This window comes from Ursus maritimus, unplaced genomic scaffold (assembly GCF_017311325.1).
Source record: "Ursus maritimus isolate PB19 unplaced genomic scaffold, ASM1731132v1 scaffold_14, whole genome shotgun sequence".
NCBI classification, from domain to species: Eukaryota; Metazoa; Chordata; class Mammalia; order Carnivora; family Ursidae; genus Ursus; species Ursus maritimus.
Window position 1 is genome coordinate 45066345 of NW_024423786.1, and position 27687 is coordinate 45094031.

Consider the following 27687-nt stretch of genomic DNA (forward strand, 5'->3'; position numbering starts at 1 on the left):
TGGCCCAGGTCACACCTGTCCTCCTGGCATAATGTTAATGGCGTCCCTACTCACACTCACATGTTGACTGGGTGACAGATTAATTGGTCACCCTAGCTAAAACCAACTAGAAGACAAAGTTTGGGCACTACTCCTCTGCTGACCCCGGTGGTCAAGCAGGGCGTTGAAAGAGAGCCCTAGGCTGCATTTTAGGACAGCAGCTCCCCCATAAGGCAGGGACCGGATGATGGGAATGAGCCTAGCCCGTCAGCCTCCTAATGGCCACATCCGCTATGCAGAGGGGCCTGGGGATGGGGGCCGGATGGCATAGCCCAGGGAGGAAAGGGGACAGAGACACTTGCTTCTCCTCCTTGATGGACTGGATCCGCTCAATGAGGATCTCCTTCTCACGGTCCTCGTCGCCGCTGGGCACTTCCTCTTCCGGCAGCACCCCCAGCTCCTCCGGGCCACCAGCACTGCTCGCCCGGGCCTTGGGGCTCTTGTTCTACGACAGAGAAGCGGCAGGTGTGGCTGGCCCTTCTGGGTGCGTGGGCCTGGTGCTCCCGGGAGGGGAGAGGGTGGTGTGAACAGCTTGGGAGGGGGGGGTTAGTTCTCATGTGGGAGGGTGGGCTTAGTGAGGCTGCTCCCGGGATCACGTGGGGACCGAGTGGCTGGTGCTTGGCTGATTAGTCATCCTCCGCGCAGGTGGTCAGCAGACAGCAGGCCTCCCCCAGCATGCACTTCCAGAAGGTTAGGACATGCTGTCTATCTTATGAGACCATGGGCACGAGGGGAACCCAGCATGCACTGCACCCGGAGACATGCAGGGCGGGCCCACGGAACGTGTACCTACCAGGACCCCCTCATAGGGAGACGAAAACCCCAGTTTGAGAGGCCATGGCTGGGGAAGAGACGAACAGAGGGTGACCACACAGGGCCACGACCACCACATGGGCACTGAGCCACATCGGACTGCGGGGACAAGGACAGGGTCCTCCCATGGGAGCCCAGGACCTGCCCCTGTAAGTCCCCCAGCCCCAGTGCGGGGCCACTTCAGTGGTGGGGATTTTTCCCTGTGGAAGGGGCTGGAGGATGACCCGAACCATCAGTGAGTGGATGACAGGTCCCCTGCTGCCCTTCGAGGGGCAGTCAGCATGAGTCTGAGCGAGGAAGGCGGTCATTTAGCCGATGTGGGGAAACTGGCCCCCGACCATGCTCCCATGAGGCCCTTGGCCAGGCGGCTAGTGGCCAAGAGTATGCAGGGTGTGCAAGGGGTGGAGAAGTGAGACCCCACCCCGCCACCCAAGCCCCGCGCGCTCACAGCGTTCTGTCGCAGGAGGGAGAGCCTGCGGAAGGCAATGCTCTCCGCGGCTTCCAGCTGGCTGATCTCCTCCATCTTCACCTTGTACTTCCGCATCTGTTCCTTGATGAGCATCTCCACGCAGCTGCGGGGAAGGGGACTCAGTGACCGTCCGTGGGCTGGCCGGCGTCAAGGCCTGGCGTCTAGGGAGGCACTGGCTGGAGACCGGGGCCCGGGACAGAGACCCAGGGACGAGGCAGGGTCACAGACACAGCTGTGGGCCGTGGCTCCCATCCCCGTGGCGGTGCACTAGGTGACCTTGTGCAGCTCACTCCACCTTTCTGAGCCTGAGGCCAGGTCTCAACAAGCCTCCCGGTTTGAAGGAGGACGCGCAGCACCGCGGATCAAAGTGAACCAGTCCCTCACAGCCCCCTGCAGGGCGGGGATTACCCCGCGGCACACAGAAGTATGAAGAACAGGGAGGCTGCGTGACCTGTCGCAGGGGCTGCAGGCCACCCACCCCTAGGGCTCCAGGAGGTGCGCCGGGAGCGCTAAGTGTGGGGGGGCAGGCTCCTCAGCCCGGATGGAGAGGCAGTCACAACTCAGGGTTTTCCATCATCACAGCCGCATAAGAAAAAAGGGAGCAAAGAAGGTGCTGGAAGAGGCTGGAAGCAAATCTCTCACTACCCGGGTAGTGTCAGGACCACACAAGAAACAACTTAGGGTGACAGGTTCTTAGTTTTACAACTTGAAGCCTAAACAGTATCCTCTTAGTCACTGACATCTGACGACTTCCGAGTTTTTTGGAAGAACTCTTTGAAAACTTTTGAAGATGGTGCCGGGGGCAGAAGAGACCCTCAGACAGCTGCTTCTTTCCTGACAGCTCTTGCTGCTACCGGAGGCCAAGGACGTCGGGCTTCCCCGCCTGCCCCTCACCCTGCAACTGGACAGGAGGACTTTCTCCTTTCCTCTGTGTTCTTTAGCCTCAAAAGCACTTGGCAGGGTGGCCCTAGCTGCTGGGGGAACTGCGGGGGAGGGGGGTGGTGGTGCCCGGCACCTAGCACTCACGTGGTGACCTTGAGGACGTCCTTCATGCTGGTCAGCGGGTCAGAGTTGTCGGGGCAGCGCAGGAGGCAGGGTGCGAAGATGATGGCTAGAGCGCTGGGCGACATGCGGTTCACGTCCTCCAGCAGGGCCACCCTGCGTGGTGAGCGGCAGTTAGGGGTGGCCAGGGAAGCCCCCGGACCCGAGGCCGGAGCCCTGGGGTTGCCGCGGGAACGGGGCCGCCGCGGGAACGGGGCCGCCGCACCCTGGAGGTGGGCAGGGGTGGAGAGGCATCACCATAGAAGAGCCTCCCAGACCCCCGAACATAGGCCCAGGTCTTGGGGCAGAACCACCAGAGAACGCCGGCCCCAGGCACACCGCGGCGGGGCTCCGGATGGGGACCCCCACCCCGCAGACAGCAGGCGGCAGGCACTTGCTTGACGAGGTGGAAGATGAGCCGCTCCAGCGAGTTGTGGTTGGCCTCGGGCAGGTGCTCCAGCACGGCGTAGATGGCGGCCAGCTGCTCCTGCTTCTCCGGCAGCTCTAGGAGGGCCCAGGCCGTCAGCTCCCTGAGGCCTGGCCCGGACGCGTTCCCGGGCTGTAGGGGAGCCTCCCGCTGCGTGTGGGCTGGGACGGGTGCGTGGCAAGCTGCAGGGCCACGGAGGGGGGAGGTCCCGGCCCAGCCCTCAGCTAGGCACCTGCGCCAGGCCAGCTGCTCCGAGCCTTGGTTTCTCAGCTCTGCCTTCCCGACTGGCCACAGTGAGCGCTCGTGGCTCCGACCCCCACCGTGGCCATCCGCCTGCCCTCCCTGCTGCTGCTGTGGGACTCACCTACGGCTCGGAGGAAGTCGCCGTACTGGGCGAAAGTCATGAGCGGCTCCGGCAGCTCTCGGAGCCACTGCTTGAGCACACCGGTGATGGCATGGATGGGGAAATTCTCCAGCTTGACGGCTGCGGGGTCTGCGGGGAGGCCGGGCGGTGGGGGGGGGCAGGTGAATGCAGGCAGGAGGGCAGTGCCTGAGCCCCCCGCCCCGTCCCCGGTGTCCACCTGCCCCCGACACCCACCTGTCTGCAGTGCCTGTCGTAGCTCCCGTGTGCGGTTGGCAGCGCCTGACTTGCGGTAGAGGCCTTCGGTGTACAGGCCGTGCATCTCCACATGTTCCAGAAGCTTCTCCAGCACAATGGGCACGGAGACCTTGTCATTGGTCAGGCTGTCCACGCACACACCAAAGTGGCCTGGCTCGGCACCTGGCTCGCTCTGTAACACCAGAGGTGGGGGTTAGGTCTGTGTGGGCTCCCTCCCTCCCTGCCCCTCACCCGCCCTACAGGCTGCTGGGGGTGCCCAGCTGGGGAGGTGAGCTCCCTGGCCGCTAGGCAGGGGCTCCCCCTGTGGAGCAGCCACAGCTCCCTCAGGGCAGTCGGTCCTGCTCCTGCTGCAGCCCCAGGGTTTGGGACCCGGCCTCCCTTGTGCACAGAGCTGGAGGCTTCCCTCCACCTGGAGGAGGGAGGAGCAGGCCTGGGGGTTGGAGATGCACACCTAAGCCCAGCCCTGCCTCGGGGACCTCAAGGGGCTCTGACAGAACCGGGGCGTGCTCTGCTCTGGACCAGCCCTCCTGTCGGCTCCCTGCTCCTACCTGACACCCAGCCTTGGCCTGGCACCAAGCACACCTTCTCCTCCCCATCCCTTGGGATGGCCTTCCCAGGTGTTCTGGAAAGTTCCTGGCCCTGGGGGCTGCTCACCTTGCTCCCGCATGTGTAGGAGCAGTAGGTCTGAATCTTGTGTACACACTTCTTGTGGCAGGTCATCTTGCACACTAGAAGGTCATGGGGGGGAGGTCACAGATGGTGCATCGAGGGCCCCAGGTTCCCATGGACAGGCTTCTGAACTTGAGACATACGAATTTCTGCCCCAATTCCCAGGCAAGGAAGCCATGTGGGCAGATGCTCACAGCTGGTGACAGTTAGTGGTGACAGACAGCCTGGCCAATGGGACAGGAGCAGGGATTGGGGGGGGCCATCCTTGAGAGAGAAAGCCATCTGAGACCAAAAATGAGGGGGCACCGTCCCTGTCTCAGGACGGTGACAACTGTCTGAGTACTGGTGACAGACATAGGGGGATACACAGGGACTGAGGAGACAGGAGGCCCTGGGCGGAAGAGAGGCCCGGCTGATCACGGCAGGAGCCCATAACCGCCAGAGACCCGACTGACTGCACCCAGGGCCAGACCCTCCTGGCAGCTGGGTCAGCTGGGGCTGCGTCTGTGTCTCAGGGGTCCCCTGGGGCTGACTGGCCTTGCCTGCCACATGGGGGAGGGACTGCGGGGGTCTAGGGAGGTGCTGGCTGTTCAGGTAGCAGGAGCAGCGTGCACGTAAGCTGGGAGGTAGGACATGGGGTAATCTGCTGAGGTGGGTGTGTGGAGGGCAGGGTGCAGAGGTGGGTGGGGGCCTCAGGGTGACTGGGAGGACTGAGTGGGTGAGGCGTGGCCAGGGCAGTGTTCCAGAAAGTTTCACCCCATGGCTTGAGTGAAGGCCCTGGTGCACACTCAGGGGTTGGGGATGTGGTGGGGGCTGAGGGGGTGTCGTGGAGCATCAGGGGGCATGGTGGGAGGGTCAGGAGGTTTGGTGGAGGGTTGGGGGGGTAAGGAGCACTCACCGCTGCAGAGCAGGGCCTTGTCCATGAGCCAGATGTAGGAGAGGCACTGCTCGCACGACTGCGGGATGCTCACCTGGTAGCTGACGAACACGTGCCCGTTGTGCTGCTGGACCTGGGGGGCCACGGGGGAGGGCGCTCAGCGGCGAGGGGAAACCCTCCACACTCTCACCGTGAGGCTGCCCAGCCTGAACGCGGCGTGTGGCACCTCAGGGCCGAGGTTCATGTTCACGACCAGGGTCCCCTAGGGCGGGGCGGGAAAACACGCTCATACACGCTCGCACGCGCCCAAATACTCACGGCGCGATCCTGCTTCCGCTTCTTCTTCTGCGCTTTGCTCTGCTGTGAGGGAGCACACAGGCGGAGCCAGTGAGGGCCCCGGGAACACCTCCACCTCCCGCTGCCCGCCGCCCCCACTGTCCCCGAAGTGGCACCACCAACCTTGGGCGGCTCGAAGTCATTCTTGGTGTGCCCGCGGGTGAACTCGTCGAGCAGCGACTGGAAGAGGTTGAGGACCAGGTTGGTGTCCTTTTCCCCGCGCTCGGCCGCCAGGTTGTTCACGACAATCTGGTAGTTCTCCATCAGGTCCTTGTAGCCGACGTGGATCTTCCCGTTCTGCGGGGATGCAGGTGTGACCCCCATGGGACAGACAGATGGGGGTGCCCTGGCAAGGGCATGGGGGTCCCCACAGGGGTCCTCCCCAGGGCTGGGGGCTGCACGTACGGGGACGGAGTACATGGTTTTGAGGTTGCTCCTGAACTTCTCGGTGGCTTCTATGAACAAGCTCTCGATGGGAGTCTTCTGAGAACGCAGGTCGTTTATCTGGAGAAGGAGAGAGACATGCCCTGACCCGGAGTTACCTCAGGCTTGGCATCTGATTGCCGGCTGCTCTGCTCTGTCCCAAGTCCTTCCCTGGCTCCTCTGGGATCCCAGGAAAAAATTCCAGGCCCTCTGGCTAATCCTGGTCTTTCCAATCCCTTCAGTCCAGGTTTAAACTAAACACCCAAACATTTGGGGCTGGATTACACTGGGGGTGTGGAACAGCACTCCTGGCCCCCACCCACCCGATGCCAGCAGCACTCCCCAGTCATGATAACCAAAAACATCTGCAGATGTAGCCATCGGCCCCCTGGGACACAACCGTCCCTGAGGCCCCTCCTGCCACCACACACAGCCATGCCCCAAATGCGTGCGTGGTGACCGATTCGCCTCCGCTGTATACACTAAGTGCTCAGTCAGCATCTGCCCTGACAGCCTATGCGTTTTGTAAAAGTGTATTCTAAACAAAATGAGTTCACGGCCAGGGCTGAGCCACAGCGAGGCTGCAGGACCGCGGAGTCACCCAGTGGGACTCAGCTGTGGCCGGTGCCCTCCTAGTTCCAGGTACTTCCATTTCCGTCCGTGTGAGAGAAAACAGGCTCCCAAGGGCGCTGGGAGACGACACACAGAGTGTCTTCAAACAGCAGATGCTGAACTTCCCGGGCAGGTACTGCCGGATCGAGTGCATCTGCCTCGTGCCCAACCTGCACGCACAGGTGCGGCGGATGATGCCGGCCCAGGCCACAACCCCTTGCCTGAGGCCCCTGGGACAGGCGTGTCCCAGAATCAGGTACCCCGGATGTAACACTGTTCCACAAGTTCTGCGCAGCCCCTGTAATCAGACGCGCTGACTTTTTTTTTTTTTTCCAAAGTAAGCTGTACACCCAACAAGGGGCTTGAACTCACGACCCTGAGATCAAGAGTCACATGCTCTACCGACTGAGCCAGCCAGGCGCCCCAAGACACCACTGCCTTTTCACATGAAATGTAAATATCCACGGTGAGCAACATGAAGGTAGCGTATAAACATTCTCTCGTGAGTCCAGGTGGAAGTTTGCAGTAAAAGAGCCAAGGTCAACTGCTTTCTGGAACTTTCTGTGTTGGAATGGTGCCGCTGGATCTTCTGTTCCTGGCACATTAAAGGCCTTGGTGTGGCGGCTCCGAGAGTACCGGGTGGTGACAACTCTCCTGGGGAGGCCTAGGTCTGACCCCGCGTGTGCCCCCAACCCCATAGTTGCCCCAGGACGACCCACCTTGTTGAGCAGGAACTCATCCAGATACTTGAGCTCGTTGGCGTTCGTGATCTTGCGGAACACTGATTCTCGCCACTTCTCTGACACTGTGATTTTGCCGATCTTGAGGTTTCGGTTCTTCTTCCCTTTGCCTCCTGGCTCCTTGGCGTGCTTCTCGCCTGCTGGGTGGCGGTGCTGGTGGCTGGAGGAGGCTGGAGGGAGAAGGAGCAGCTGGTGAGCTGGGTTCCGGGAGAAGCAGGGTCCCACACGCAGACAAGCAGGACCCTGCCCTGTTGCAAGCTGGGGTCTGCAGTCAGAAAGCACCCTGGGGTTGGTGGGGGGGGGCGATCCAGGACCAGCCCCGAAGCTCTGTGCCCAGTACATGTCCCTAGGGACCCTGGTGGCTCTGCCCTCCATCCCTGAGGCCGCCAGCGACCAACCTTCTAGATTCTTTTTTGTGGTGGTGGCTTCTACCACAGTGTGCCCGGGCACTGTGTTCTCGGTTTCCTCCACCCCCTCCAGGCTGGACTTTTTATCCTTATTCTTATGCAAGAAAAGTCTTTTAAAAGTGGATCTGTAGGAGAAAGTAAGGAGTTTCGTTTAAGTCTCGAGAAGCACCAACAGAAGCAAGGCTGAAGGAAAGGTCATCTTACTATAAAGAGAAAAATCACCCTTTGCTTGGTTATCCACGGAAGGTGCTACTAAAATTGAGACTGATTTGCGTGAACTGACAGGGGAGTCAGGTGAAAAAGCAGACACAGTGCAGACATTACAGCGTGAGCCCATTTTCATATTAAAAAAAAAATGAAACTACCCTCTGCCCCCTTATGTGTGTTTATGGGCCTGAGTTTTAGGAAAGAAAATCAGAAAGAATGAAAAAGTATGCGCCGAGTGGTGTGCCCCATGGAAGATGTGTCGGTGTGCTCATGTCAGGACCTGTGAGTGTGATCGTACTTGGGAAAAGGGTCTTTGCAGATGGGACTAAGTACTACGTCTCACGCTCCGAATGTCTGTCTCCCCCCAAATTTATACGCTGAAGTTGTACCCTCAGTGTGATGGTATTGGGAGGTGATTAGGTCACGAGGGTGGAGCCCCCATAATGGGATGGGTACCCTTACCAAAGGGGCCCCGGGGAGCCCCCTGGCCCTTCCTGCCACGTGGTGCCCCAGTGAGAAGGTGCCATCCATGAACCAGGAAGTGGCCCCCAGCACATACTGGTGCCTTGACCTTGAACTTGCCCCCAGAAGATATGTCTAGAGTTTAAGCCACTTCGTCTGTGGTGGTTTTGTGCCAGTAGCCCAAATGGACTAAGGCCTCAAGATGAGGTCATCTTGGATGACCCAGAGGGGCCTTACGTCCAGGGACCAGCACCCTTATGAGACAGAAAGAGAAAACACAGAGGAGAGAGGAAGGTCCTGTGAAGACGCAGGTGGAGATCGAGGGTGGTGCAGCCACAAGCCGAGGATGCCTGGAGCCCCCCAGAAGCGGAAGCAGCGAGGAGCGCCCTTCCCTAGAGCTTCCGGCGGGGCGGCCCTGCCAACACCCTCATTTTGGACTCCTGTCCGCCAGGACTGTGAGCAGGGAATTCCAGCTGTTGGAAGCCCCCTGGTTTGAGGTGCTTCGTTTTGGTGGTGGGGTGTCCCCGCAGTGGTGGGCACTCTGTGAGCCCGTTCTAGACCTTCCTCAGCCTCCTGTCCCTGCATTCAGATTAAAGCTCCCCTGTCCCATGGCTCATCCTCTCTGCTCCTGTGATGGAACCATCTAGAGCACTTCTGCAGGGGCTTTCTGGGGCCAGAGCCTTGGCCCAATTTCTTCTCTCCAGGGACCCAGGAGGGGCCCCGGAGGTAGGGGGAGCCGGGAGCTAGTTCTGATGGATAAAAAGCCAAACGGAGACTATCTGTGGACCCAGAGGAGGTGACCCAGATTGGCTCTAGGCTGCAGTGGGAATCATGACGCTGGCACGAGGCCACAGTAGCACGAGGAGGTGACGACCGGGGCTCTGTGAGGGGCCACTTATCCTAGACTGGGAACACCTGCCCAACTGTGCTTCATAAACGCCATCAGTTTAGGAAATGAGACAGCCCTGAGATGTGCGGGTCCTGGCAGGGACCCTGGGCATCCTCTGGTGACCGGAGCCCCCTCCAAAGCTCACACTTACTTAGAGTCGGCCTGGGGGCCTGGGGACAGCCCGGAGTCTGTGCCGACAGATGTGTCGCCTGATTTCTTCTTCTGGACGGCCAGCTTCTTGGTGCTGGGCTCCCCGTCCACGGTTTCTAGAGAAGGCTGCAAGGGAACAGGGCTGGGTAAGCAAAGGCAGGCAGGACTCGCTGGAGGGAAAGCAAGGGCGCTCTGCTCACCATGCCGTCCATCCACCAACTTCCCTTCTCTTTTAAGCTGCGCTTTGGGCAGAGCCGGGGCAGCCAGGGTGGGAGCTGCAGCCTGAAGCTTTACCTGCATCTTGGTCTGGGATGGGGACGGGAGGAGCTTGGAGACATCACTCGTGGATAAGGAAATGCGTCGCTCCCTGCGAGATCACAGAAACGTGGCTTTTATTTACAAGAGCAAGTTAGGAGATGTTTTTGGTTGTCCTGACTCGGGTGGGAGGGGCTTGGGCATCTTGTGGGTGGAGAGCAGGGTTACTGCTCCACCCTCCATGGTGCATGGGGACAGCCCACCCCAGAGAACTAGCCGGCCACAGATGTCGTGAGAGGCCGAGAAAGCCCAGCCTGGCAGAAGGCCTGCATCTTCTTCCATCTCTTCTTCCCTCTGGCTAAGCAGGCCTCTGGGAGGAGGGGCTGGGGAACTCGGGGTCACCGGTATGTAGCCAACTAAGGGTCAGGCAGAGTGGGTCAAGAGCTGAACCCCTTCTTCAATTCCTGGGTGAAGGTAATCACCCCTTTTCTCTGATAAGGACACGGAAACCCAGGCAGACCGGGGAGTGGGATGTTGTCCTGACAGGCTGCCTCCCACAAAGCCAGGGGATTTCTGTGTGAACACAGCTCATTATGGGGTGGGGGTCGGGGAGAGGACTCAGGGTCCCAGCTGGCCCCAGGCTCCGTGGCTCCTGGCAGATGCCAAATCTTCACGTTCCCCTGTCCCTCCTTCCTTCCTCCTTCCTCGGGACTCCTACACAGCCGGTGTTGGCTCTCGGGCAGGCACAGAGCTCACGTTTTGGGGACATGTGGCACTGCCTGGGTCCTACTGCTAGGCCTCTGTGCATGCCTCCACGCTGCCCACCCAACTCAGCCTGGCACCCATGGTGTTCAGACAAAGGAGGGCCCGGGGCTTACTCTGTGGGTGTGAGAGTGGCTCGGTGCCGCTCGCTGAGGTCCAGGGACTGGCTCAGCATGGTGCTCGAACCAGGAATAATCAGCTTCTTGCCCCGCCACAGCTCCACGGCGCTGGCCAGCCGCTCAGAGTCTGGGTCCCGGTACCGCTGGATCTGGGTGGAGCCTCCAGGGCTCTCAGGCCTGTCTTGTGCCCTCAGTTCGCCCCCCAGCTTGCCCTTGTCCTTGGGGGTCTCAGGGGTGGTGCTGGGGGCCGGCACACTGACCCTACTGTCCAAGGGTAGGCTGGTTGGCCGTTCCACGTGGCCAGGCGTTAGGTCCCCACCCTGTGGCACCTTCAGGGTTTCTCCAGAGAGCTGGCTGGCCAGCATGGCCTGCAGTGGCTCCTCAGGCTCCTTCTGAGAAGCATTCTCTGTCTCTGTCCCCAAGTCTGAAGGGCTTTTGTCTTCTCTGTTCTCCTTTCTGTCTTCTGGGAGGCTCTCCTCTTGCTCTAGCACAGTCCTTCCAGAAGGTTCTCTGAGAGCGCTCTCTTCCTTGCAGGACTGTATGTGTTTGTTTTGGAGCTTCACGTGCTCCAGCCCCCTCTGCCGCCGTGACTCGCGCTTCTCCCGGCTGCTGGGCACTTTCTCATGACTTTCAGCTGCAGTTTTCTGGGGTGGGAGAGCTTTTTCCGGGCTGGGGACCTCCTTTTCTGGTTGGGAGCGCTCTGCCAGGGGCTCCTCGCTTGGCCACACCTCGGGTTCCAGGGAATGCTCCCTGTCCTCCGATGGTTCTGGGTCCTGCCTGGGCACCTGCTGCTGCTTGGCTGCCTGGCCCGGGCTGCCCTCTGCCGTTTCTTCCCTCACGGCTTGCTGGGCTTCCCTCTCCTCTGCAGCCTTCTGCTTCTCTGCGACCATCTGGCTGAAGCTGGTGTGAGAAGAGTAAAGGGGGCGGGTTCAGGGACAAACGTGCACGTCGTTTCCAGAATCCACCCGGGGTGTCAGGGACCCCCGGGCTGGTGGCCAGGCTCTGCCCCTGCCAAGTGGGGTAACCCTGGCCCTCAGAAAGGCTTCTGGGAAAGGTGGAAATGCCTCAGCTAGGAAAGGGAGCTAGAGGAGGTGGCCCCTTATTGTCACGGCCACCTCTGCCCTGGGTCTTCCTGTTGTGGGGGGGATCTGTTAAGAAACCCCTAAATTCCTTTGGGGTCCCTGGCCGGGTGGATGCCTGAGCTTCATATATAAGCATGGGGTGAGGGGCACCCGCCACGGGCTGGTCTTAGCAGCCTGAACCCTCCACCCCTGAAGCCAGCTGTTTCATCAGCGGGCCCAGGGTGGGTGGAGACAGTGAGGGAGGTCCCTGGCAGGGACCAAGTCCCGCCAACAGTGACCTCGGTCTTCGTCTACAGGTGCTGCCCACCAGCCCTGGAACATCTCTCTGGGGCCGTGTGTGTCCAGGTGGCCAGACTCCTGACAGGCCCTCCCAGATTCCCTCACCTAAAATGAAGTCCTGGTGGCTCCACTGGCCAGGTGGCGTCTCAGGCAGCGTTTGGGTGATGTTCAGGGCCAGGGTGGGGGCTGGGGGCGGGATGGGAGGGGTGGCCTTGCTCTGCTCACCTCTTGCGCTGAAGGTGACCCCGGCAGAGGCTCTGCAGGCGGATAATGCTCTGTCTACGACGCCGGTAGGCCACCCGTTGCCGATAGCCCCTCCACGCAGCCTGGAGGTACACGGCGGCCTGTGTCCTCTCCAGTGCCCGTCGGACGCGGTAGGACCGCCAGCAGGCCTGCGGGTGGAGCGAGCGTTCAGGGACTGCGCAGGACCCAGGCAGGACCCAGAACCATTGCAGGGCCCCTGCGGTACCTGGATGGTGATGGCTGCCTGCCTCATCTGCAGGAAGTGCCGGCGTTCCAGCACCATCCGGAACCAGCTCTGAAGGAGCAAGATCTTCCGCACGACCTCCCGGTGCAGCGTCTCCTGCAGGGCTTGGCGCTCTGTCTCCTTCAGGAAAACCTGGTGGGCGTGGGCACAGGAGGGGTCAGCGCAGCCCCCAGAATCCCTGTGCCCCAGAAATGCGTGAGACCAAGCTGGTGTGCCGACTGACCTGACCAACGGGTTTTAATATGTCGAGAGAATTCTTGTAACATGAATTTAGATCAGGGGCATTTGGTACGTTCACAACATTGTGCAAACATCACCGCCATCGAGCTCCAGAACATTTCCACCCCCATCCCCGTGAGCAGTCACTCCCCCTTCCCTCTCTGCCCCAGCCCCTGGTAACCCCTGATCCGCCTTCTATGGATTTGCCTGTTCCTGGACGTTTCATATACACGGGATCACACGCAAGGTAGGCTTTCATGTCCGTCTTCTCTCACTCAGCGTGTTTTCAAGGCTCATCCGTGACATAGTGTGTAGCAGGGCCACACAATATTTCCTCATATGAATGGCCCACAGTTTTGGAATCCGTTCATCAGCTGATGGACCACACGGGCTGTTTCTACCTGGCTATTGTGACTAGTGCCCCTACGGACATGCGCATGTAAGGATCTGTTTAACCACTTCGTTTTCAGTTCTTTGGGGTCCATACCCAGGAACGGAATTGCTGGGTCACGTGGTAACTCGAGTTTTAGCTTGCTGGAGAACAGGAAGGGACTTTTCACATCAGATGAGGCCCTAACGGGAGCTAACCTTAGCCGTTGTTGGACAAGGACAACGGCTGGCACCCCAACAGTAAGAAACAACCAGCACGTACCTAGAACTGGTAGACGGTGTCTGAAAGGAACACCAGAGAAGGAAGCCTTCTGTCAGACACTAAAAGCTAGCAAGTGGCCTCTGAACACCCCGCAGGAACCCTGGGCCGTGTGAGGGAGTGGGAAACGGGAGTGATGCCCGAGCCCCGCCCCTGAGATGCACCCCTGTGCCTTCTGGGAAGAAAGAATGTGCTGGGCCCCAAGAAAGACACTTCCTCGGCAGAGCCCCTTGTCTCTCAGCGTGTGGCCTGGGACCTGAGGCCATGGGAGGACCCTGCGTGTAGTGGGAGGTGGGGTGTCGGTTTGTGGTCCCCCCACCCTGATAGGCGGTAGCCCTGACCTTGGTCTTCCCGATCTGGTAGTTCCTCTTGTCCACGTCCATCTTTTCCAGCAGGGCAGAGATAACCTCCCTGCAGGGCTGGGCGTTCTTGGGCAGCAGCACCTGGAACTGCTCTGTGAAATCCTGCAGGATTTGGGCCAAGAGAAGAGAGTCTCTGTGGAGGTTTTCCAGCACCGGCAAGGATGTGACACTCCAGGGACTCCCTGGCCAAGCCAAGTTTCCAAAGCCGGAACGGTACTGACAAAGCGAGAATCTCAGGCTCTCTGAAACAGCCTAAAGCTTCAGAAAGACCCGCCCTCCCCACACCACTGCGTCTTTCAGTTCCTTGGTGAGTGGCTCTTAAGGGCCTGCCAGTGCTGGCACTGTTGGGGGTGGTCAGGAAACTGGGCTGCCTTTGGGGGGCTCACGGTCCATGGCTAAGTCGAGAGCTGAATCACAGCTGGAGAGACACAGCTTTTACAAGAACAGTAAATTTTTATTGTAAATAAATCTCAAATTTTTAAGAACTAAGCATTAGTAAAATACACCGGCATTTCCTCCCATTTCTGTGATTTTGCTTTTCCTATATCTACAGGGTCAGAGATGGTATTTCCATTCTGGGGATGAGAAAAAGGGAGGTGTGCCATGATGCAGCCATGTCCCCAAGGCCATATGGGTACAGCTGGATTGGGAACCAGGTGCCACCACCTCTAGCTTTAGGCCCAGTGCTGACTCCAGTGCTCACACCGGGGATGCCAGCTCAGGGCAGGAGCCAGGGGTTCTCAGCCCAGGCCGGCTTCCCAACGGGGATGTGTGGCGATGTCTGGAGACACCCAGGGTTCTCCCAACTTGGGAAGGCTGGGTGCTGCCAGCATCGAGTGGGTGGAGCCCAGGGATACCGCTCAATGTCCCATAATGTATAAGGCGGCCCCCACCGAAAGAATGACCAGGCAGCCCCCAGGGTCAATGGTGCTGCGGTCGAGAAACTGCTCTAGCAGTTTGGGCTTCACTAATTTGAGATCACTAATGATCCTTTGTGTTTCTAAAAACCCCAGGGAGCCATCTCTGAAGTTACCACCTCCCTGGCAAAACAGGAACCAGGACCACTTGCTGCTGGTTGGAGGAATAGAAGAGATGGGTATAAAAACATGTGTCACTGAAGATGGTCAACAGAGGGCAGAGCTGTGCAGGGATCTGCTTGTGGAACACCCTCTTCCCAGCATGGCTCGACACCTCTGTATCCTTCCGGGCTTGGCCTGGGCCCAGCCACCTCTTCTGAGGACACTTGCTGCCCCCCACCCCCTCAACGACAGAGAATAATCTGGTATAAATGCCAACAGTGCTGGGGTGGAGAAACCCTGGTGTGAGGTGACCCCCTGGATTCATGTTCCAGAGCAGCACTCTCTAGAGAGGGAGGTGGCCGGCCCCCTGCCGCGTCACGACAGCCACGCGGGGTCCACCTACCTGGAACGTGTACTTGGCGCTGTAGCCTGACCTCCGGATCCGCACCGTCTCCAGCATGCCCGTGTAGCGCAGCTGCTGCAGCACCAGCTCGTCGTCGAAACACAGCTCTTTCTGAAACGGGGTAGGGGCGGTCAGGACACGGCCCGCTGCTGGACCACGAAGCGTCCGCGGCCGGGGAAGGGGAGCTGTGGGGCAAGGTCCTGCAGGATTCCAGACAAGAGCACGGTCGGGGAGCAAAGGCGGGCTCCGGCGGGTCGGGACAGTCCCAGCATGGCAGCCATGGCCACCCGGAGGACCCATCTTTCCTCGCTCCAGACCTTCTTTTTGGAATAAAGAGGTGGGGCTGCTCGGCAGTGGTGCTTAAGGGATTCACCTCTCCTGGAAAATCTGGCATCTGATCTGCTCTATTCCCTGGTGTCTGGGAGACACGTGCCTTCTTACTGGTTAAGTTAAGACGATGTGCTGCAAAGAGTTCTTAAGGCCTCCGATCAACACCTGGTGCTGAGCTCATACTCTGCGCCAGGCCCTGGGGTACATACTAGGGATTCGGCCCAGAGGAAGTAAGGTCTGGAGGTGGGAGCTGGGCGCGTATGTGAATAGGGCAGACACTGCCAGGGCCCCCTGGAAAGGGTCTAACAGGTGAGGGGACCCTGCTGAGTCCTGAGGAAGAAATGGGCAGGGAATGGCCGGGTGAAGGCCCAGAGGAGGATTTTTGCCCAGGACAACAGAAACCGCAGAACCTGGTAGGGAGAAGCTGGGCTCTGGATGTTGACAGAGCATCCCAGGAGCAGGGGAAAGCCAGGGAAATGGGAAGAGTAGAGGCAAAGGGGGTAGGCTCAGATCCTGAATAGCCCCCAGCAAAGTCCTCAAGGGGGCAAAATGGCCAGTGGACCCACGGGGCAAAGGAAACCTGGCAGCGAGGGCTGAGCCACCACTGGAGCTCCGTGAGTCTTTCTAGAAACTTTCAGATCAAATGAACAGCAGGCTCTATGCTTCTGCTGCATGACCCTCCCTTCTGGCACATTTTCTATGCTGGCCGACTTGGGGATGTACCGAACAGCGTGCTTGAGCTGTCCCTCCTAGGGCTCCTCCACGTTTCAGATGAGGTCCCTGCTGTTGGTTGGCACCTGGCTGCCCTCACTGCTTCCTGCCGGACCCCCTCCACCTCAGGCTGGCCATTTATGGTTCCTGGAAACTGTGTGAACACTTGGTTCCTTGAGACTTTTCCTGGCCCTCCAAGAGGCCACAGCAACACAGGAGCACCCCCTGCTGAGCTGCCAGACTTTGGCCTTCACCTCCCGGAAGACATGGGAGCTACTCACCTTCTCGGCATTGGAACGGATGCAGCGGATAAAGAAAGGCTCCGCCTTCCCCAGTGCCTCCAGGAGCTTGTTAAGGGACGTCTGGGGAAAGAGGGAGAAATCTTAAGCTGAGACCCCCAGAGGCAAGCTGCTCAGTGGGAGGGGACCCAGGTCACTCGCTGACATCACTGATGCAGAACATGGGAGGCTGTAGCTGGGTGTTCTGACTGGAGGCTGCACTACCTCTGGGAGCCCTAAAAAGAGCTGTGGGGTCCCCAGCACTGACAGCTGTCATCTTCCTAGGGTCTCCCAGCTTTTTGTCTCAGTGGGAATGTTGGGGGTGGGTGGGACCAGATAAACTCCTTCTGGGGATTTAAAATGCTGGTCAGCCTCAGAAAGAAGCACAGGTTTTGGTTTTGGTCTGCTGTTTACAAAAAGGATTTGCAGGAGCTCCCAGGTGAGGGTATTACAAAACATGCCAAGGTGGGCACAAAAGACTCAGACTGAGGAAAGAGGAAAGGGACAAAAAAGGTAATGAATGGTAAGTAAGGATCAGCAGCAGCCTTTGGGCCCCTCTTAAAAAAAAGTGCCTCTGAGCTTCCTGGCAGCCAGGGAAAAAAGGGAAACATGATCTAACAACACAGTTCAGTGGTCGCCTTAATGGGCTCACCTGCTATTTTAACTCAGTGGTTCACAACGGGGGTGATTCTGCCCCACCCCCCCCAGAGCATGTGGCAACGTCTGGAGACATTTTTGGTTGTCACAACCAGAGGATGCTACCGTGTGTCCCATAATGCACAGGATGGCCCCCACCGTGGAGAATGATCCAGCCCCAAATATCAAACAACGCCGAGGGCAGGAAGCCCTAGAATAACCATTTGTCGGGTTTGTTGTGGCCAAGGCGCGAGAGCAGCAGGCAGAGCTCGGCGCCACCCCCGGCCTCTCTGGGCTGCCTACCTGGAACTGGGCGCTGATGCTAGGCGGCTTCTTCTTCTTGTGTAGGTGCAGCAGGGACTTGGTGGTGCGATCGTGAAGAGTCATGCTGATGATGAGTTTCAGGGACTTGGAGTCCAGCAGGTTCTAGGACAGACACATGGGGTCTGGCCTGCCCTCCTGGGGGGCCCCAATGGGCACCGGGAGGCATCATAGATGCCCTGGAGCCAGGACTATGCTCCCAGGGGCAGCAGCTCTTAGGATCAGTCTCAGGACAGTGCTGCTGGAGGGCAGGGGTTGGTGGGTTTGGCAGGAGGCAGGGGCAGCCCTGGGGCTGGGCCTGCGCTGCGCCTCACACATGGCCCCAGCTCCGGGAGGACTGATTACGGCCCCTTTTGCAGCCCGGATGGCCAGAAGCCAAGAGCTCCAGAGTGTCACCTTCCTCCTGGACGTGACCCCTCCAGGGGTGCCAAGTCCCTGGCACTTTTGCAGGAGCTTCTCTGGCGGGTTCCCCCATGTGTGCCAACCCTTAGTATCAGCTCACAAGAGAAACTAGCACTGTCCCATCTGTTGGCCAGACTGCTAGGTTTTTCTCCCTTTTGCACATCTCACAATCTGTCTGCACATTGTACGTGGAGACTAGACCGAGGCTGGGTGCACTTCACCCGAGGCCAGCTGCTGGGGTCCAGGCTACTGGCCACACATGGTTGCCCCCCTTCCTGGTGGGACTTCCCTGGCTGAAGGGCCTCCTCTCCCAGAAACGCCTGGGAGGTGCTGCATCCCGTGCTGCCCTCCGGAGATAGCTGGTAGCTAAAGACCCCCAAAGTCAGGACAGGAGGGTCCCATTGCCTTTGGGCGGGAAAAGCTCTTTGGTGCTGTTCACACTCCTCGGCTCCCGTGGGATCAGGCCGAGCCTGCCTCCTTGCTCAGTCCTCCCCCTGCCCCAGCCTGTTTCCCCACCTCTTCTCAGGTTCCTCCTGGGAGCTCCTGTCAACATGCTTGTGCAAATATCCCCAGCACACGCCCTGCTTCCGGGAAACCCCAAAACCGCTCCAAATCACTTCGATTGGAGAAATTATTTTTGGAGGGGAGCGGGCGGTGATGGCGGGAAGAGGAAGGAACTAAAAAGATGGAGATGTGAAAAGTGCCTCGCCCCCCTCCCCTGGCCCCCTATCTTCCAGAAAGCAAGCTGAGTAAGGTGCTCTCAAGACGGGCAAAAGCAAGGTGGCCTTGGGCGGTGTCGCGAATGTTTACCTTTGGAATGAGCTGCTTTTGTTTGATACCTTTACTTTTCCTGTCAAAATATTAAAAATTTTTTGTGAACAGAAGGAACACGGTGTCTGGATCCGGGTTAGTTCAGCAAGCCGTGCCTCGCGGGTTAGACGGAGCGAGAGCAGAGAAAGCAGAGTCAGGGCGCACAAGTGCAACGAGGCCGCCGCGCCGCCTCTCCGAGGCCCTGGCGGGCCCAGCCCATGCACGCAGGAGCATCTGGCTCAGGGCTGCTGGTCCCCGGCGGGGCAGAACGTGCGTCTGTGAGAGGTCAGCCACGGGGGAGCTGACAGGTCTCAGAAAATGACAGTTGACTGCCCCTTGTGGAGCTCGGAGGGACCCACCACTGTTCTGGCGCCTACCAGGTGTCCTGGCTCTATTCTCTACACGTTGGGAAATGCCAAGTAGGCCCACAGAGCCCCTGCAGGACCCCCTGGCAGGCTGTGGGGGGATCTGCCCGGAAAAAACTGAAATGGGGCTTGGGTAGGAGTACACTTTAGAATCATGCTGGTGCAATGGAAAAGACAAAAGCCGATCTTTTGGGCACGGGCGGGGGTTACGGCTCTTATTCTCAGACACTTCATGGAATCTTGCAGACAAACAACATTTTTTTAAGCTTGCAGCTTGGGGACGCCTGGGTGGCTCAGTTGGTTAAGCGTCTGCCTTGGGCTCAGGTCATGATCCCAGGGTCCTGGGATGAGTCCTGCATCAGGCTCCCTGCTCAGCGGGAGGTCTGCTTCTCCCTCTCCCTCTGCCGCTCCCCCTGCTTGTGCTCTCTGTCAAATAAATAAATAAAATCTTAAAAAAAAAACCCAAACCCACACAACTTGCAGCTTGGCTCATTTTTAAAACCAGCTGAGGAGGGGCGCCTGGGTGGCCCAGTTGGTGAAGCGACCAACCCTTGGTTTCGGCTCAGGTTGTGATCTCATGGGTTGTGAGATCAAAACTCCATGTCGGGCTCCGTACTCAGCGGGGAGTCTGCTTGGATTCTCTCCCTCTACCCCTCTCGTGTCTTCTCTTAAACAAATAAATAAAATCTGAAATAAAAACCCAACCAGCTGAGGAGATGGTGCCCCACAAATGAGCAAGACGCTTGGTTGTGAGGTCCTATGTTGTCACATTCTATCTTAACCCACATGAGGTAGAATAAGCATAATAAAAACGAATTTGAGGGGCGCCTGGGTGGCACAGCGGTTAAGCGTCTGCCTTCGGCTCAGGGCGTGATCCCGGCGTTACGGGATCGAGCCCCACATCGGGCTCCTCTGCTATGAGCCTGCTTCTTCCTCTCCCACTCCCCCTGCTTATGTTTCCTCTCTCTCTGGCTGTCTCTATCTCTGTCGAATAAATGAATAAAATCTTAAAAAAAAAAAAAAACGAATTTGAGAACCGGTTCTCTTGTGGGCACAAGCCCTGAGTGGCTCCGGGCGCCCCACTGGCCGAGGCTGCTGCCCACCTGGTGCTCCGCAAGTCGTCACCCTTGCTTTGCAGACAGAGGCCAAGAGCTCAGAGCACTCGGGCCACGTGGCGAGTGGGCGAGAGAGAGACCAGGTCCAAAGCTGGTGTGTGTGGTTTCTGGGCCCTCCCTACCACATTCGCCGTCCACACAAAGCAGGGCCGTGGATGTGTGTGACATCAGACGCCCTCCTTCCGAAAGCTCCTTCCTAAGCTCACAGTGGCAAGGGGTGGGGGCAGCAAGCCTTGCTCTGCACGTCTGAGGGCAGAAAAAGAGATGCTCTGTGGGAGGAGCGTTCCTGCGAAGCTATGCCGGGCACTGGGGAGCTGGCAGGGATTTGGGCCATGGGGAAGACACTGGGGCAGGAGTGTTACGAGGGCCATTTAGCAGAGGCTGGCGTAAGAATGGAACCACAAGACAGCACGTTTGCAGCGGCCAATTCAGCACGACAGGAAGCCCGCAGGCTGGGGTCCTGGGAGCGGGGGGAGGCGGTCGTTGCACTTGCTGCAGGGGTGGGGGGCGGGCGGGGAGGCGCCACAGCCTTGGGGGGACTCACAGGATGAAGGTGCGGGATTTCTGGAGCCGACTGAGGGACTGGAGAAGCCTACGGGGGTCCTCACCCTGCCAGGGCAATCCTTTGATGGTCTTGATGATTTGGTCATGCAAATCGCTGAGGGTAGGGTGGGGTGGGGGTGCAGTGACAGGGAGAAGACCGAGTTAGAGCAGCAGGCCCACCACCTTGGGGTCCCCAGCACGGTCGGGGCCATCCCCAGGCCACTGGAGCCGAAACATGCAGCGGGGGAGTCTGCACGCCACTGGCTCTCCCCTGCCTGCACCGAGAAGGGGGTGCAGCCAAGAGTGGCTGGCCACCCCACGGAGGCTCCCCCCTGCTCTGGGAGGGCTGGGCCTGCTTCAGGCAGAATGGGTTTTGCAACAGGGCTTCTCAGATCACTGAAAAAGGCCTCATCTAGAACGGCCTTCTGGAATCTGCAATAAGCATCGAGGGCTACTGAAAAGAGACCAGAGGGTGCCTGTGGGACATAGCTCATCAGTTTTTCTGGTTGATTCTGGGGCCATATGTCGATCTCCTTGTCGGCTCCAAGAAAGGCCTCAGGAGGAATGGATGGGAATTCACACTGTGGCCCTCCACCAGGGGCAATGTTACCCTCCAGCCGATGTCTGGAGACATTTGTGGTTGTCATGATTGGGTGGGGGTACTGCTGGCATCTGGTGGGCTGAGGCCAGGATGATGCTCAACCCACCCCTACAGGGACAGGGACGGTCCCACCACAGAGAGGGACCCAGCCCAGCACCAAGGGTGGGAAACCCTAGTTGAAGGAGAGCTTTGCCCCAAAGAATTCAATCTCCTTGACTTCCTTTTGTTCGATCACTGTGGGTTCAGGGCTGAGGATACGTCCTAGGCCCAAACTTTGGCACCAATGTGTGAGAACAAGAATGGATGAGATGAAAATCAGATGCTCTGGAAGTGACTATTCATAAAGGATGTCTAGACGACAAACGTCCTTATGGAACTTCTGGAAACGAGGCAGCAGTGACTGCAGGGTGAGTCGGGAGGTTCTGATTTGTTTCTTTTCAAAACCCCTCATTCCAGTTATTTCAAGTACATGTTTAAGCTCTGGGCAGTTGGCCTGGAAAGACCCCGATCGGCAGCCCTTCGTCGTGTTCCATGCACCATGCCCAAGGGCCTGGACAGCCGCACTTACCTCTGCTCCCTCGCCCTCCAGGGAGGCACAAAGCAAAGACAACAGAGGGGTCACATTTCACCTCCACACCCTGAGCGGTCAGCGCGGCGGCCAGGGCTCCAGACAAGGCCCACGGCTTCGGCCCATGCCCCCTGACCCCGCCAAATCTGGCTAGCGCGTCCCCAGCAGGCCCGGTGTCCCCCGGACTGCTGACTCCCACTCCTGGCCCCGGACGCCACGCTGAGCGCCTGGGGACGGCGGCTCCTCCTGTGCCTCCCTGGTCTTGGGTTCGAAGGCCCTTGCTTCTACTTACTTCTTGCTTTCATAGAAAGCAATGATGTCCTCAAAAGCGTTAATATCGAACTCCTCAGAGCCGTCAAATGAGAAATCTAGCATTGAGCAGCTGAAAGGGAGAATCTGTATAAACCAAACGTGCTCCTGGAGTGCGACCCGCGGCCTCGGGGCCAGGCCCTGGGGAGTCTGGTATCACTTTAGCGAATGTGGGTCCGGGGCCACATTCAGTCTTTGGGGGAGGGGTGGGGGAGGAACACACAAGCAAATAAAGAGATGCATTCTCTTCCTCTTGCTCCCTTTTGGGTGAAAAAGCAGATTTAAAAATGCACCTTTTAAAAGCAGGAAAACGATACACGGTGCTTTCAGACAAATCACTTATAGTCACTTACCTAGGTGCTAACTCTACCTCCATACATACATGTTTATGACTCTTGAGGAAGTTTTTACAATGAAGGGCTCAAAAATAAAATGATCTTTTCAAGTTTAAATATCGAGTAACTTGCTCTTTGGGAATCTGGAGTATTGAGAAGAAAGCTGGGAACTTGGCTGCCACAGGGCCTTTGCAGGTGCCTCCCCGACTGCTTAGCATGCCCTGCCTGCCTTGCCTGGCTCAGCTGGTCCCTCTTCAGTACAGCCTACTTAGCTCTCTCAGGATATCAGAAGGGTCCCTCCTCTGGCTTTGTCATTGCCGTGGAGGTCCGTCCAGCGTGGCCTTTTTTTACCCCACCTTCCTGGGAGCATACGCTTCTCACTATTTTACTCAGTGCAAACTGGGGTATGTGGAAGGCCCTTGGTCATTGCTAGGTGGCCACAAAATACCCTCATCATCTTGTGTGCAACGAGGCATACTGTGTTCTGAGAGCAAATGAAGGAACTCAGCCTATCTGTGTTTGGGCCACCCTGGCCACGCTAAGGGAGGAAGTGCTCTTAAATCAAGCCTGCTGCTCGATGCAACCAGTCAGCGGCTTCCTGGCCCCACCCGCCAACGGCCACAACGGGTCATGAAAAGAATCCTTTGTAAAGTGAGCCGTCCAACATCTCCCTAAAGCAGATGCTGCATCGAGGCCTGCCTCTCTGTGTGCAGAAAAGCAGCAGCCAGATGCCATGTGTCCCTGGGTCCTTTTGATTCAAGTGGTTGCTGGCTTCCTTATTCAGGTCAACCCCAACCTGGGTGGAGGGTGGAGGGTGTCTGGCATTGTTTTAAACAATACCGCTGTGTACCAGCTCCGGTTCGGACAAATCAAGGTCTCGCTCACCGGTACAGTTTTTCCGACGGGGTGCTGGTTCCTCTCTGCAGCTCTCCCAGGAGACCGCGGCTGCCCGGGCTGCCCGTACCTGCTGCAGACACAGAGCAGATGGAGTTGGAGGCGGGGGCCTGGGGCCTGGGGCCTGGAAGGCGTTTGTCTTGGCCACAGAGGCTTCCATCCTGACTTGAACTCGTTTAAAAAAAAAAAAAAAGGACAAAACAGTCTGACACTCAAGTTTGGGCAGAGCCGGGAACCGTGAAGGGTCTGATTTCCTCCCAAGCAGCACTATTTATTCCTACTTTTCAAAAGGCTTTATCCTCCTGGTCCTGCTTTTAATCAAGGCCCTTTGTAAAGCGGAGACCCGTGGCTGGTATCTAGAGCCTAGCTCCCTGTGGGAGTCACTCAGCCATTCTGGGTCTCAGGTTGTCCTTACGGAAAGACGGGAATGTGCCTTCCTGCCTTGTGACAATGAGGAGGGTGAACTGCATACCCTAGTGCAGAAATTCTGTTTGGGACGATCAAAGTTTTGGAGCAAGAGAGGTGGTGGTCACGTGACATGGTGGATGAACTGAAGTCCACAGAACTGTATGCTTTTTAATGGACTGAGTATCCCCCTCTTGACGGTGACAGGTGGGCCCCATACCTGCTGCCTTCTCGGCCCTCTCGGCCCGCAGGCGCCCGGCCTCCCGGAGCACGGCCATGGCCCGGATGGCGGCCCGGAGCACGGCCCAGCGGAACACGGCCACGGGATCCATGCCGATGAGCTCCCGCACATAGGAGCTGTCGCTGCCCCGCAGGAGGGCCACGATGTCGGGCCGCATGTAGTCCATGTTCTTTTCCCGGAAGTCCTGGTGGGGGATGGAGGTGGGTGGTCACTCGCCAGTGACCGCTGAGGTCCTGGCAGCCAGCCCGGGAAGGGCTGCTGGTGGGGTGGGACCCATCTCAACAACAGAGGTAGGTCCTGCCCCTGGGGCCTTCAACAGTAAGAGCCAGGGACTCTGGGCTGGGTCTGAGGGCCCCTGAAACCTTGCCCCGAACCATCAATAAAGGGGATGGGCCGAGCACACGCCAGAGGTCAGGGGCCTCCGGGGCATGCACCCTGCCCCTTTCCTGCCTCCACCCTTGACCGATGATGGCAATGGACAGACACATACCTTGATCTGATATTTCACTTTCCCTGCGAAGTGCTGAATGATGAACGCTGGCTCCATGACGGGGGTGCCAAGGAAGTACCTGTTGTCTTCGTGCTGCTGTTTGAACTTGGCCAGCAGGGTCTGGCTCGTGGCGTGGGGAAAGCTGGGAAGAGGACGTGGAACTTTTAGCTGCAGGGAGAGCGATGACCACTCGCTCTGCCTCCCGGCACAGGCCCTCGGTGGATGAGGCCCGGGCCTTTGTGGCCAAGGCGGACATTTGGTGCAGGCAAGACTGGGACCTGGGCCCACTACGGGCAGCTCCCAGGAATAATCTCAGGATGGAGGGGGACTTCTGGTCTCAGATTTGTATGTATCTGGATGGTGTGTTGTGGAGGGGGTCTGGCCCTTGCTCTCCTGTTATAGGGAGGGGCCGGGAGATGAGGATGGAGAAGAGAGGGGGGCGAGGGCAGAATAAGGGCCCCGTTGTACCTGGCTATTTCTGCCTCCCAGGAAGGAAATGCTGCCGTTGGCTTTGGCACGCCCTGCCTCTGCCCAGCCTCATCGCAAACACAGGCAGAGCAATGCGCCTGTGATGCCCAGCGCCAGGCTCCACAGCTTAACGGGCCAGGGCCGGGGAAAGGGTGTGGAGTGAGGAACCTGTTCACTCAGTCACTGGGATAAATGCCATTTTAAAGCACTATTTTAGAAAATCCAGATGAAAAAAAAATCCACGATGAACAAAAACAGCAAGATTTTAAACAAAGACAGATCCAACCCTGCTTGGCCTGGCCCTGCCTCACATTCCTCCCCTGGATCCCGCTTCTGGGTTTCCTGGGAGTGATGATTTAGCCGTTCCTAGCAACCTGCCTGTTCTCTTATCTGAACATTCTCTACCTGGATCCCAGCTGTAAATGGATGTGCCTGTCCCCTGTCCCAGGTGGGGCCGGGGTCTGAGACAGGAGAGGAGCCTGATTTAACCCAGTTCCCCAGGGACTTCAGAAGCCGACCAGGGGCTGATCAAAAGTTGTTGATAGAAAGTTGGGTCCATGTCCTGACCCCGACGACCTGTGAAAGTGACCTGATTCAGAAATAGGGTCTTTACGAACGTACTTGGGTAAGATGAGGTCATGGGGGAGGCATTAACGCAGTGGATTGGAATCTTTATGAGAAGAGCAGATGAGACAGAGACAGACAGAAGAGATGGTGATGTGACCACAGAGGCAGAGACTGGGATGACGCAGCCACAAACCACGGAACGCTGGGGGTCCCCAGGGGCTGGAAGAGGCGAAAAAGGACCACCCCCTAGAGCCTCTGGAGGGAGTACAGCCCTGCCCACCCCTTGATTTCAGCCCAGGACCCTGAGAGAACACATTTGTTGTTTAAAGCTGCCTGTGCTTTGTGTTGTGGTCGTTCAAGGAGCCGCAAGAAACAAATTCAGGAGTGAATTTCAGTGACTGCAGCTGGGTGACCAAGCACGAGGCACCTCACCCACTCCCCTCCCAGCCTTCAGTGTCCTCTGGACAAGGGGTGCCAGGCTTAGCGGTCAGTCTGGCGTCTGGGCCCCGGATTCCACACATGGCCCTTTGCAAGGATGCACCAACCCCGTGCCCAGTTTCAAGATTCAGGCCCCGTGTCCCTTCCTTAACAACTGCCAGGCGTGCGTGTTTCAGACTTGAGTTACTCCTTGTGTGAATGTTTCTGTGATAAATGCTGTGTGCATTTTGCTAACGTGAGGTCAGGATTTGTGGCCAAATGAGTGTGACAAACTCAGAAGTTCTTGGGGATGCTGTGGATTCAGGGTGTGGCTCCAGGGGCTGGAGAACCAGGTTTGTGGGGGGCACTGGGCCGTGGACACTCACTTGCTCTCTTCGTCCAGTAGATAGAAGAGCCCGGTGGGCTTCTTGCTGATGAGATGGATGCAGCCGACGTTATCGGTGTAGTCAATGTTGTGCCACGAGATCCCTTCGCTCTGGTACTCCTCCTGCAGGGTTTGGGGGTTAGCTGATAATCTCACCACCTCATGACTATGTTAACGTTCACACAGCATGCATTATATATGGTATATTTATGTATGCATTCATACATACATGTGTAAATAACAGAACATGGATTGATAGATCAATGGAAATATATTCATAATTATACAAAACTATTAATAACAGGAAAAAATTATTAATAACAACAGGAAACAAAACATACATCCTTAAACATCTATCATACAAGATGCTTAAAATCACTCTTAACATGTCCCTTTCTCTGTAAAGGTCCAGATGGTAAATACATTAAGCTTTATGAGCTGGATGGTGTCTTATCACGATTTTGCCATGGTAGTGTGAAAGAGGCCACCAATGATATATAGACAAGTGGGCGTGGCCACGTGCCAATAAAGGTTTATTTACAAAAACAGGTTGTGGGGCCAGATTGGACCTGTGAGCTGCCACTTGCCGGCCCCTGCTCTGGAACCTCAATGTCCAATAATGCGAGTGATATAATGCCATGTAGTGCGAGTGACCTGCGTAACTTCGAATTTTCTAATAATCATGTTGAAACGGTAAAAACAAACAGGTGACGTTAACTTTAATAATATACTTAATTTAACCCAATATATCCAAACTATGATCGTGTCAACATGTGATCAATGTAAAAATGACCAATGAGCCATTTTATATTCTTTTCCTTTTGCACGATGTGTTGCTAATCCCCCGAGTTTCACTACTGCCACACAACTCAATGTGGACGAGCCACGTTTCAAGGGCTCAACAGCCAGAAGGAAAGTTGAATAGTAAAGTCAGCTAGATACTTATATAAGCCCATCATTTTTTTTTCCTGTCCAAATCATCAATGTGAATGATAACACATGGGTGAAGATGGCTGAGTGTGTAGTAGGAAGAGAGACGGAAAACAGATTATCAAAACTGTTGACCAAAGCAAATCCTTACAAGGTAACTCCATTTCTCTCTCATTGGATGGATTTTTACATTTGAATGGAAAGAAGATATAAAATTGACCCACAGACAAAAATGCCCCCAGTGTCTGCCTCATCCAAGGCTAGGCCGGGTTTTCCCAGACTTTCTCTTCTGTAGAGAAAGATTCCGGGGCTGGTTAACCAGCAATCTGGGCCCCGTGGGAGATCCCGGTGCCGGCTCATTCCATCCCCGCTCTGGGCTGCATAGGCAACACGATGGCATTTCCTTACCTGTTCTAGTTTGAAAATGTGCTGGTTGAAGTAATACTGAAGCTGCTCGTTGGCATAGTTGATGCAAAATTGTTCAAAACTGTTCCTTTCGAAGTCTTCAAATCCAAATATGTCGAGGACCCCAATGGACAGGCACTGGGAAGACAGAGGACACAGTTAGTACTGGTGGTCCTTCCGTGGAAGTGACCTGTTTCATTGTGTGGGCTCTGCGCTGGCCCGAATCCTCTGCTGTCACCGCCCTGGAATCTGTAATATGTGAACCGGGGGGGGCCATGTGTTCACTGTGCCTCATCCCGTTCCCTGGGCCTGCCCCTCAGAGCAACAGGCCTCTCGCCTGACACC

The 27687-nt window shown here is 57.4% G+C and overlaps 1 protein-coding gene across 3 annotated transcripts in view; it reads right to left on the bottom strand.

The window, feature by feature from the left end:
• MYO9B (myosin IXB) overlaps positions 1-27687 on the bottom strand; it is an 85462-nt gene that overhangs the window by 2009 nt on the left and 55766 nt on the right. The window contains exons 10-40 of one of the 3 annotated variants that reach the window (XM_040629083.1): positions 27346-27480; positions 26009-26130; positions 24171-24312; positions 23660-23864; positions 23026-23107; positions 21789-21878; positions 20329-20442; positions 18305-18344; positions 17075-17197; positions 16139-16219; positions 14817-14927; positions 13374-13496; positions 12147-12296; positions 11903-12069; positions 10314-11216; positions 9475-9547; positions 9182-9306; positions 7464-7597; positions 7045-7235; positions 5696-5794; positions 5414-5587; positions 5273-5314; positions 4976-5087; positions 4063-4136; positions 3388-3580; positions 3154-3282; positions 2761-2866; positions 2348-2479; positions 1301-1424; positions 833-880; positions 342-484 (exon numbers count right to left, since the gene is read on the bottom strand). In XM_040629083.1, coding sequence (XP_040485017.1) covers positions 342-484; positions 833-880; positions 1301-1424; positions 2348-2479; positions 2761-2866; positions 3154-3282; positions 3388-3580; positions 4063-4136; positions 4976-5087; positions 5273-5314; positions 5414-5587; positions 5696-5794; positions 7045-7235; positions 7464-7597; positions 9182-9306; positions 9475-9547; positions 10314-11216; positions 11903-12069; positions 12147-12296; positions 13374-13496; positions 14817-14927; positions 16139-16219; positions 17075-17197; positions 18305-18344; positions 20329-20442; positions 21789-21878; positions 23026-23107; positions 23660-23864; positions 24171-24312; positions 26009-26130; positions 27346-27480 — 4487 coding nt within the window. The remainder of the gene's footprint in view (positions 1-341; positions 485-832; positions 881-1300; positions 1425-2347; positions 2480-2760; positions 2867-3153; positions 3283-3387; positions 3581-4062; positions 4137-4975; positions 5088-5272; positions 5315-5413; positions 5588-5695; positions 5795-7044; positions 7236-7463; positions 7598-9181; positions 9307-9474; positions 9548-10313; positions 11217-11902; positions 12070-12146; positions 12297-13373; positions 13497-14816; positions 14928-16138; positions 16220-17074; positions 17198-18304; positions 18345-20328; positions 20443-21788; positions 21879-23025; positions 23108-23659; positions 23865-24170; positions 24313-26008; positions 26131-27345; positions 27481-27687) is intronic. The other 2 variants (XM_040629085.1, XM_040629084.1) reach the window with 2 other exon arrangements.